The following is a 13,082-nucleotide window of genomic DNA, read 5'->3' on the forward strand; positions in this document are numbered from 1 at the left end:
TTACTGGTGGATTGGTCATATTGAAGTGCAGAGTAAAGGATGTCTTAAATGATTACGACAGTTCTCGGTAGAGAATACATAAAATGATTCTTTGACATCATCGTTTGATAACATAACGTCACTTCTCTAATTAATGAACGAAAATTGTTTTTTTTTAATTTCAAATGTTACAAATGCGTAGAATGCAAAAAATTATGGAATGCTGATTTTTTGGGTGTATCTTTAAGATATGCATTTTTTGTAATTTTTCTTCTTTTTCTTCAAAGTTTCTTATAATTTCATTATGAAGAAATTCTATAGATTTATTTTCTAGTATGATTGTTTTTAATAATATAGGCTTTTAGTAATGGGATTGTAAGCGATTGAATTACCAAGAAAATTTCAAAGATCGTCTGTTTTTCGTACAATTATGCAGAACTAAATGTCCAAAAACCTTTTCAACGACGGCATGTTTGTTTTAGTATTAAAATAAATATAGTTTTATTTTAATTAACATATATTTAGTATAATTTTTTGTGTATAAAGATATTCTCTTTTTATATCAGTTTATTTCTTGTTTGTATTTTATTTCGAAAAACAGAATTAAATGATCATCATTTTAACCTTTTAAGTCACTTTTTAATTACATTATTTTAAATTTAAATTTGAATAAAATTGTTTCTTTATTCTTTCAATTCTTTTCGTTGCCATACTCAAGTCCTTTTTTATCGTTTGCACGGACACACAGTATACGATATTATGAGATTGAAAACAAAATAAGATAAAATTTTTATATTGTTATAGTTTTGATTAATAATAGCTTTTTTTTCTTTTGAAATCGAAATCGAATTTGAATCGAATTTGAAAATGAAAAAATTTCAAATGAAGAAACGTGACATTTTCTATTAAATTAATTTTATTTTTTCGTTTCGATACCCTGTCTGTTTTTTATTTTTTTTTTTGTTAAATTTCACATCTAAAATTCTCTAAGTGTAATTCTTTTCTGTTTCTTTGTAGTATATTTTTTTTCGTTTTTTTTTTTTTTTTTTTTTATATAAACGTTCGAAGTACGGATAAATATGCCATTGATGTCTTCACGACCTAAAAATGTACGAGAATGTATGAATAAAGAATAATAATAATGATTAGAAGGATTATATGAAAAAAAATGTATATATATATATTTATATGTACATTTACATATATATATATATATATATATATATCCATATATATACATACATATATATATATATATATATATATATATATATATATATATATATATATATGTAGATGGCAAGGAAAAAGGAAAAAAAAGGTAAGGTAAAACGAGAAAAAAAATTAATTTCTATTCACATCTGTGAATGTAGTTAATGACAATGCGAAGAATTTGCCAACAGTGAGTTGCATTTGTTTCGCCGATCGCATCATGCATATGTGCATTAATTTAATCTCCTCTTGTGATATGTTGTACCATTCGCATTGATAAAATGATTCAGCTAAAGACATACTCTGTAAAATTCGTTTTAAACATTTATTAGTTTGTAATTATAATTATGAATTATTTTTGATGGGGAAGAATGTCTGAACACCATGACAATTCAAACAGGATCATAGAAAGAAAGACAAAAAAGAAAGAAAAAGAATGTTTCGAGAAAATTTGTAAAATACTGAATTCTAGAAATTCTGAAATATGAGATCGAATTTTTCGGAGCATTCAAACGTAACACGATATATTAAATTTATAAATTTTATGAATGTAATGAATATTATGTGTGTATAAATGCATACGTAAGTAAATACTATATACTAAATATATTAATTTGTATATATAAAAAAATGTTATAAAAAATAATATAAAAAGATTGTAATAAGAAAATAATTATAAATAAATATAATAAATAATATACTATAATAATATATTAAAAAACTATATATATAATAAATACAATAAATAAATTAATAAATAAATAAAATACATGTACTTGATAATATATAAATGCAATAAAATAATAACACACACATAAGATAAATATAATAAATACTATGTATATATGTGTGTATGTGTGTAAATATGTATATATATATATATATAGATACATATATATAATATATATAATGTGCATATAATATTAACATAAGTTAAAATATTAAATATTAAAAATATTAAAAAGGAACAATATACATTGATTAAAATAATATTATAATTAATAAATAAAAGAAATAATATATAAATTTATTAATGCAACATAAATAGAATATACATAATAAATAATGATGAATTACGATATAATAATAATCAAGTAAATTTAATATTAGAATTATATGTGTATGTATATGTGCGTATATATATGAAATTAAAATATAACAAATAATAGAAAAATATAAATAATTATATACAAATAAAAATAAACGTAAATGAATTCTTAAAGGTAAATGATTAATATTTGTAAATGATTGATATATATGTACATATCGTACATGTGTATGTATGTGTATAAAATTAAAATATAATAAATAATAGAAAAATATAAATAATTATATACAAATGGAAATAAATGTAAATGTATTATTAAATCTAAATGATTAATATTTATATATGTATCTTTATTTGAAAGTGAAATGATATTATTGTATTCCCAGCATAAAATGACATAATTGCGTGCAAACAAGATGATTTACGTACTTCATTAATAAGACACTCTCCAATATAACAATAAGCCAATAGCGTACTTAGAACGCAACCTGCAATTACGCCAAAAGTGATTAACTTTGCTTCCTGTCCTGCTGACATACTCTGAAAATAGTAATAATTTAATAAAATTTTGTCAAGAAAACATTTTTTAGAAAAAATAATAACAAAACTTGTATATTATACTTACAACGAGACCATCGTAACCGAGAAGACAAAGATGAATGGTACTTCCCAATAATTGTTGTAAAATTAATATGTTGAAATCACTTTCCAAAGATTCAGCCAATCTGAAACATTCTATATAGTATATGTATACATATAAAAATATATATTATATATATGTATATATTTACATCTATATATATGTATATAATATGTTCTAATTATATATTTATAATATATTTTATTATTTATATTTTTTTCGTTGTCATATCAAATTATAATAAAATAATATACAATATTTATAATAATAAATAATAAATAAATATATATATTATTTATAATTTTATTTAATGCATTTTTTTATCTATTGTATTTGTTTTAATTCTTATTAACATCATTATTATCATCATCATTATCATCGCCATCATTATTAATAATATTATTATTATTATTGGCGTTGTTACTATTTATTATAGTTATTATTATTATTATTATTATTATTGTTATTATTATTATTATTATTATTATTGTTATTATTATTATTATTATTGTTGTTATTGTTATTATTATTATTATTATTACCGTATTAGACGTATGTGTCTCAAAATTAATTTCTTTATTCGACTTCTACGATTCTCTGGATTGTTTAAAACGTGTTTTACTTTACAAGAAAGTGCAGAGAAAAGACCGCTGACGTGAAGTACCAAACTGATTAATAAACAATCTGTTCCGACATAACCGAAGATGATAATTAGTACTAATAAAAATTGATACAGACATAGACAGATGTAGATTATCAGATTTGTCGGCTCGATCAACGAACGACTTTTGTATGGCAATCTGTATCCATAAGACGAATTTGCCACGACTGTAAGTAAAAAAACAATTATATAGTAATATATATAACAAAAAAGATATATATAACAAAAAAAAATTTTAATTTATTAGAAATTAATAAATAAATAAAATAAATGTATTTAATAATATATAAATGAAATAAAGTAATAATACACACATAAGATAAATATAGTAAATACTATGTACTTATTAGAAATATAGTAAATACTATGTTTACTTATTAGAAATTTTCTCATTTTTTTTTTTTTTTGATCGATAATATATAAAATATTTAATTTTTTAATTTTAATTAACAAAAAATGAAAACAAATAGTATTAAATATTTTTTTTTTAATATTTGAAATTAAAATAATATTTAAAATTTATGTGATTAAAATTTCTAAGGTTTTTATTCCGATCACTCCATATATAAATGTAGTAATCTTATATTGAAAATAATATATGTTTAATGTAAGAGATATAGAGAAAAGAAAACAATTAGGAACAAGAAAATGCAACATAAAAGTATATTTCAAAATATATTACAATAAAATATTTTAAATATGCAAAATTATAATATTATAATAAATTAAAATAAAAAATTACATTACATTACATTATTACATTACATTATTACATTATTATTACATTATTATAATAAATTGAATTAAATTAAAATATTTATCAAAAATTACGACAAAAAAAGAATTGGCGGATGTTGAGACAAAAATTATTCAACAAAATAAAAAACAAGAAGATAAATAAAAATATAAGTAAGAAAAAGGAAAAGAAAATAGTTGAGGAACACCTGCAGACATTATTGATCGAAATGAAAACAAAATCAAAATTAATAAATAAATAATAGCCATAAAAAGAATTGTTATTCGACATAAAATAAATAAAACGAAAAATAATAATAATAATAATAATAAAGGAAATTCATTAGTCAAATAAAATTTCGAATTAATTAAAAAGAAATTTACCCATTTCAATATTGGCAGCTAAACCAGCTAAATAATACAGCGTAGCGGCTACGACGCAGGATACTATAGTGATCTTGACGAACTTTAGACTGAAATTGTTATAATTTAAAAAGGCGATCTTTTCCTCATCGGTTTTGTATCTTCCTGGAATAAGATCAACTTTGATGTCCTTTAAAAATTCGGCCAACGAATTACTTTTTATTCTGCATATACATATCTTCAATAGTGTCATAAAATTGAACATATGCTCTTCTATGCAACCGATAATATATTCCATATCCGACATGTTATCGGTAATAGATAGGACACCCATTGTACAATGTACGGCCAAGTAAACGGAAAAAAAAATGAAAACCGGCTCGTGAATCCTTTCTGGCCAAATTCCCGCGCAATTTAACGTACGTTTGTTCAAATCTATTACCTTGCTGGTACTACGAAAGTCAAGCGCCTGAAACAAAGATTATCATATTTTTCTTATTCTCTTTCCTTTTCTTTTTCTTTTTTTTACATCTTTTATTTCTCCCATATATCTTTTTATTTGTTTTTGTGTTTCTAGTTTTTTTTTTTAATCAATTAGTTAAGTGAATTAAATCGTTTAGTTTCCTCGAAATTTACTGATTAATTGATTGAATTTTCATTGCATATTTCTTTTTCGTTTGGTTTTTTTTTATTAATTGATTAATTAACTAACTCTTTAGTTTTATAGAAATTTATTAATTTTTGTTGCATATTTTCTCGTTTACTTTTTGTATTTCTTTTTTTCATTAATATTTTTTCTTTAATTTCGTAAAAATACAGTGGATTTTATTTACATTTTATGCGTTCATTTTTTTCTTAATTTTTATAAGTTTTATTTTATTAATTTCATAATATTAAAACAAATCGAATCAGAAATTCGATTGAAATCTATGCAATGAAATAAACTAATCGTGTTTATTTAATTTTCTTTTATTTAAATCTTCAAATTTTTTTAAATTGACTGAATAATTTAATTCGTATTGCATCTTCTTTTTTTAATATTTCTTTCTTAATTTTGTAGAAATGCATTAGACTTTTTAATTATCCTACATATTATTTTTTTACTAGCTTCATATACACATTATATTTTTATTCGATAATTATTAATTAATTTATTAATTAAAATTAATTTTTATATTAATTATTTAATTATATTTTATTAAAAATTTTTCTTTTAGTTTTTTTTAGTTTCGTATAAATTCGTTCAACATTATATGTAGAACCGTGTTACATACATTTATTCTTGTAACTTTTTTTAAACATTTAATTTTGTGGATTCCATATTATTAAAAAAATTTCGGAACTGAAATTTATGCAATGCGATGAAACAAATTAATTGCTTTTTTAATTTTCTTTCTATTCAATTCTTCAATTTTCATCATATTTATTGCTTAATTAAATTTTTATTGTATACTTCTTTTTGTTCATTTCTATATTTTTTTGACCGAACTATACTTACACTAATATTTATTTAACAAAAAAGAAAGATAAGATCAAATCTTTTTTTTTCGGTATAATAATATTAAATTTTTTTATAATATTATTTGATATCGTATAAAAAATATCAGTAATGAAAAATATAAAAATATTTAATACTTTTCTATAAAAAATATTCTGAAAATTATTAATAACATAAATAAGAGATAGTATTAATAAAAATTATAATTAATCTTTAACATGATTCTTACAAAAATTATTATAAGCGAACATAAAGTAAAAAATTTTCAATATATCTTTCAAAATAAATAAAAGAAGGATGAAAAAAAAAAGATACGTCGTTCGTTACGATTCACTTAATAAAAAAACTTAACAAAAAAAGACACGTAATTTTCTGTAATTTACTTAACAAAAGAAAAGACACACGCGCACACACACATGTATTTTTTTATAATCTTACTTGAAAAAGAAAAAACCGATTAAAAAAAGAAAAAGAAAAAGAAAAAGAAAAAAGAAAAAAAAATAATAAATAATAATAAAAATAAATATATTCACCATGACTAACAAGGACGACACTTAAAAGAAAAAAACAGTGTAACTTCTAAACACCGATCGGAAAAAACTTTCCTTAAATGAACACACCCTATGGTTTATTTATTTAACAGTTATCTCTCTAATAGAACTTCATAAATATTTCCGAACTTTTCTTCTTTATAGCTCTATGGTATACATACACATATACCCATTTATACGCTTACACACTCCCATGCACACATATACATACGTACATATTTACACAGACACGCATATGCACACTGGTTTAATTTAAAAAATCGATTAATCTCATTGAAAGGCACTTCCGACAAACATTTTACATTCAGATCGTTAAAACTACATGCTTACGAATTTTTGTGTAGTTCATTTTTGTATAATTTGAGAAAAGACAACAAAAAACCCAAAAGAAAAAGAAGAAATTAATCACTAAAAGCACGAAACGTCGTGATGAACGATTTCTTTTTTTGTTCTCTTCGTTTCAATTCTCTTTTTATTTTCTCTCACAAAAGATTATCTGGAAACTTTTATCCCAATTCCTTCAACGTATTCCACTCCACATCTTTCGCACAACGTGACGTAACATGATAAAAATTAACGAAAAAAAAATTTTCTTTCTTAGAACAACAAATGCGTGGTCACCCGTTCCTCTGGATACATCCCTGATATAGGTCACGTGAGTTTCTTCAACTTAACCAATCCTTTCTTTTCGAATTCGTCGTATCTTTCTTGTTTTATTCGTTTGTTTATTAACGTTTGTTATTGAACGTAGAAAAGAATAACGTATCAATCGAACTCGAGTCGAGTAATATATCGATGGAGCGACAGTAAATTGGAGAATGAAAGATTGTGTAGTGCGACAATAATAAGAGGTTAGGATGCAAGATATGAAGAGTGGGGGTAAAAGACAGGAACGAAAGAGAGTTTGAAGAGTTTGTGGGGAGTGAATGAATGGGCTTAGAAGATCCGCTGATTTTTTTTTATTTACGAAACTTTTTGAAACTTTCTTTTGATTCTTCGTCATTTCGCTTCTGTCTTCTTTCGTTCTGTTTTTTTGGATCGCAATTATCTTACCTACTGTCGTGTGTCTAACTTCGTTCTGTCTTTCTTATTTGTTTTTTTCTTTTTCTTTTTTTCTTTTCCATTCTGCAACTTTGTTTTTTTTTATTTCGTATATTCGATCGAATTAATGGGTAGACATTTTTTGTTCGCCCTTCTTTTGTTTTTTATTATTTTTTATTATTCTTTTTTTTTTTTGACAGGTGGAACGTCTTTTCTCGAATGTTTGCTGAACGAATCAATGTGTTTTTAATGTAAAAATGTAATGATCGTTCGAAGAGGTATGTGTTTTGTAAGAAAAATTATGTGCTAGCTTTGGTATAACGTGTGCAGTGCTATAATAATGGCGGTATGGTTGGTGGTTTACTCTAAGAAAAGTTTTTTGTTTAATATAAACGATTTTGATTTTTTTTTTTTTTTAATGACGAAAATCGCTACGGTATATAGCGATCAGATTTTTTTTTTTTTTTTTGATAGAGTGCTGGTTTAAATTTTAGTAATTTTTTCGAAAAATTTATACGAATTTTTCTTCCTGCAATTTTTTTTCTTAAATAATGGTGGCTGCTAATTTATGCTTTGGTAAGTTTTACGATTGTCTGGACAATTTTGCAATTTTTTTTTTTTTTTAATAATTGTCAGTTTCGTCGAAAGTTTAGCAGAGACTTAGACAATTGTGAAACTTTTTTTTTAATAACGGAGATTGTCGATCTATGATATTATAATAATATAATAAGTTTTGCGAATAATTTAAACGGATCTGAAATTTCTTTTTTCCTTTTTATTGTTTTTTTTTTTTGAGTAACGGAAATTTCTGGTTTATACGGATAATTTCAGATATATTTATGTTAAATTTTCTATAAAAAAAATAACATTAATCAATATATATCGACAAATTATTACAAGAGGATATTTTAATTTTGATTAATTTGGTTAATTCTAAAATATTTTTTTTAATTAATTATACTAGTGTATAATACAAATTTATTATTAACATATTTTTATATAGTAAGTATATAATTATTCTTATTTTAGTATGACTGATACATTATTAATATAATAATAATTCGATATATCATAATAAACATTTTATATACTTATTGATATATATATATATATATATATATATATATATATATATATATAATTCGGCTATTTTATTTTACGTTCATATAAACGTTCATAGAACTGAAAAATAAGTCATCGATGTTTTTATAGTCTACAAAACAAATATTTTAAATTTAAAGAAAAGAAAAAATTAACAGAAACTAATAATAACTTTTATAACACAAAATAATATTTATAACACAAAATATTAATAACACATAGTTATAATACAAAAAGAAACATTTTCTTGCTTTTTCTTTTCTCTGAACGTATTCTTCAAATTTTCTTTCCTTTTCTTAATTTTCTATTACACAGAATTCTCCATCTTAACAGACATGTCCGAATATATAAATTGTCAATCTTCAAAGCGCCATAACTCGATGAAATATTGATCAAAATGGTACGTTGTAAATACTCGTTGAATTCGTATCGATATTCTCTACAACTTTTGCTCCACCTGAAATAACAAATTTCTTTTAAAAATATTGACTTCCGTATCTCGACAAAGATGCACTCTACAAAACAGTTGCGACGAATATTAAATTTTCTCTTTCTCAAAACCTAACCTAACAATTTTTACTTAAAACATTTTTTTATAAAATTAACTCTTTTTAGACGCGTGTTAGCAAATAAGCATCCAAATTTGTTTTTTCAAAAGCTCGTATTCGTCTATCATTCTAAACGATATTCCACACAATGACATAATGAACTAAAGAATATTACGTTCGTTTTGAGATCTGTAACGATGCAATCTTATCTTCCATTTACTTAATAAATTTATGATGGAGAATAATAGCCTAGTCGGAACGAATTTTAATCTTTAATTCACTACCAGACGAATCAAAAAATCTTTTATATATTTTATACGATATAACACTCTATACAAAATGTCTAAAAGTGCTATTTGTTCAGCTATAGGCGACTGTTTCGAAAGATATTGCAAAAATATAAAACGAGTCATACACAAACATAGTAAAACTGAATGTTTTCTTTGATTTTGACAAAAAATTTAGTTGTATTTAAATAAAGTTTTAGTTTTTATAACGCAAACGTTCTACTTTTATATTTTCTCGACTGCACATCCATAGCAACGTCTGATTATTGGGCGACTTCGCAAACTTGTCAAAGGATTAATAGGAATACAGATATTTGACTGTCTCGTTTAAAATGAAACACTTTGTATTCAGAATTTCCTTTTTTTTTATAATTGTTAACAATTATTAAAGATCGCACTCACGTCGATGAAAGTGGGAAGTGATAATATAGCAAATTTTCTTGAAGTCAAATGCAATTTTTTAGATTTTCTTCCCTTTTAAAATATTGTACCACTAGCGTAGATATAACGAGTAGCATAATATGATGTTCTGAAAAAGAAAAAAAAAAAAAATGGAAAAAGCAAATTAATTAAGACAAACGTGACGGTATTATCGATGAACAATTCCATGAAAAATAAAAGAAATTAATCGTATAAACAGTGAGGATATTCTCTCGATGATGAAATTTGTATGAAAAAAAAAAAAGAATAAGAATTAATTTGGTCAATTATGGAAATATTTTTGATGATAAATTTTTATGGAAAAAAAAAAGAAATACTCCAATTAATTTGAAATATAATGTATATGTAATGAAAACAATGTATTTTGAAAAATACAGTATAAAATTTAAAATATTAAATATATGTATATATAGTTATATAGTATTGAAATACGATAACTATTTGAAATACTACGTACAAGGTATTAAAATAATGTAATTTAAAATACAGAGATCAGGCGACACGATATACATAATTATACACACACACACAAGTATATAAAATAATTTCATAGAATTATTATATAATATTTTACATAAAAAAGTTTGTTTTATAAAAATATTTAAAAAATGTTTTAAAAACATGAATAAAATGAATAAAAAATATTTAAAAAAGAAAATGAAATTTTCGAAATAAAATGAAAAATATAGAGATCAGACGACACGATATACACAATTATTTACACACATACACACACAAGTATATAAAATAATTGCACAAAATTATTATACAATATTTTACATAAAAAAGTTTGTTTTATAAAAATATTTAAAAAATGTTTTAAAAACATGAATAAAATGAATAAAAAATATTTAAAAAAGAAAATGAAATTTTCGAAATAAAATGAAAAATATAGAGATCAGGCGACACGATATAAACAATATTCGGTAGCTTACATTTACTCGACTACTTCGCTTTTTCTTTCGACTCTTGTGTAATATGCTCCTCGCAAAAAAATGAAAAAAAAGAAGTAGGAGGAAAAAAATTAGAAGTTATATCATGAAGAAGGTTTTACGTTTGAAAAGTTTTAAAATATACAAAACCGAACTATCTCTAGTAATGAAAATGTCATCGTCCTCTTCGTCGTTGTCATTGTTTTTATGGTATGCCATTAAAACTTTTCGTTCTTGTCCACCTCATATATCTTCAAAATTACCCTTACATATTATTAAAAAAAAATGTTTTCCAACTGCCGAACTTTTATTAATTCATAAGCGAACAGAATTATAAAATATTCAGGGAGATGATAGAGACAAGGATGATGAACGATACAAGTTTATATTAAGTTTTAATTTGAAAATAAATTTTCGAAGAAAAGGTCTATCTATCTACCTATCTCTCTCTCTCTTTCTTTCGATGACTGTTCGTAAGAGAGTTTATGCAATTATTATCGTCAGTTGCAAGCAGTCTTATGAAGGAACAATAAACAGAATTATCATGAAAGTAAGATATGAACATTTGATCTTTTTCTCTTCTCTTTTTTCTTCTACTTTTGCTTTCTATTTGTATTTTAAATAGAAGAGTAATTAAATGAGATTTTTTTTTTCATTAATTAATTAATTCGACACTAAATGATTAAAACTCGGTTTTGATATCTTGTTCAATTTCTTCTTTTCTATTTTTCTACTCTTTTGATTTTATTATTCGTTTAAGAAGGAAAAAAAAACAGAAAGTTATTTAATTATCTGTTGAGTTCGCGTAGTAAATTCTTTTTTGAAGTTATTTTGTTTTTAATCTGTTGATAATTTTTATTTCATTACTATTCTCATATTCCATTTTTACTCCTATTTTTTATTAAAATTTTTATTTTTCTATTTTCTTCTTTCTTACCTCGCTGTCATAATCATTATTGTTTCTATCCATATTCGTGAATATCAACAAATTATTGTTTATTTATTTTTCAAAATACTTCTTACAATAAATACAAAAAATATTTTTCATCCATATGTATGTAGATTTCTTTTAGACTAATTTTTATAAAACAATGTTTTTGTAATTGTGAATAAGACAAATTTGAAAAAAAAAAGAATAGAAAAAACCCTTACTTGAGTAAATTTAGTTACATCATATTTATCATATTAATAAATTACATCATATTTAGATTTCATTTTTCTTATTTAATTTATATTTATAATTAATACATCATATTACATTGTTTCATTTAGATTCCTTTTTTATTTTATAAAGATAATGCTATTAAATTATGATAAATAATTTGCATAAAATTGAAAACGAAACAAAATAACTTCACAAATGTTTGTCAACAAGAAATTTAATGGAATCAATAGGACAATTTAAGTAATTTTTTAAAACGAAAAATTGATGTTTTAATAAACCGAACGTCATTTTATAGAAAATATAATAATCTTTCTTTTTATTAACAATTCTTAACATTCAAAAACATTTTCATATTATACATAAACTATTCTATTTAAATTCGATTCGATTCGATTCGATTAGACTTAAAAATAATTTAATTTAAAAATAATTTTTAACGATTGAATGGATGCCGTTTAAAAAATTTCGAATGTACAATGATTCAACTCAAATTATTATTATTATTATTATTATTATTATTATTTTATTTGATTTTGAATATAATATATAACTCGTGTACTAATATATTGAAATGTATGCTACTAAGTTTACTATTTTAAAAAATAAATTATATATTAATAACATTAATTATTTATAAATTTGTGATAATAAATTTGCAATTTTTAATTGCAATGATAAACTTATCATTCGAATAGTAAACTATAATAAACTGTAATTAATGTTTATAGTTCATTACGTGTCTATAAATAATCACTAAAGGGAAGACTTTTGGGAGTAAACTTTTTAAGAGTAAAATTTCAGCAGAATTTGGTAATCGCAATTTTTTATAGTAACTTCATCGGTAATAAAATTTCACGTTTTATGTGAAATTTACAAGCAA

General features: G+C 22.6%; 1 protein-coding gene across 1 annotated transcript; it reads right to left on the reverse strand.

The window, feature by feature from the left end:
• Positions 1 to 1,323: 1,323 nt before the first annotated feature.
• Positions 1,324 to 4,972, reverse strand: LOC122637209 (odorant receptor coreceptor-like). Its single transcript, XM_043829212.1, has 4 exons — positions 4,660 to 4,972; positions 2,865 to 2,974; positions 2,669 to 2,779; positions 1,324 to 1,494 (listed from the first exon to the last, which is right to left on the reverse strand). The coding sequence occupies exons 1-4, from the start codon at positions 4,970 to 4,972 to the stop codon at positions 1,324 to 1,326; spliced, it is 705 nt and encodes a 234-aa protein (XP_043685147.1).
• Between the last annotated feature and the right edge of the window lie 8,110 nt (positions 4,973 to 13,082).

The sequence above is a fragment of the Vespula pensylvanica genome, chromosome 25 (genome assembly GCF_014466175.1).
Source record: "Vespula pensylvanica isolate Volc-1 chromosome 25, ASM1446617v1, whole genome shotgun sequence".
Lineage (NCBI taxonomy): Eukaryota > Metazoa > Arthropoda > Insecta > Hymenoptera > Vespidae > Vespula > Vespula pensylvanica.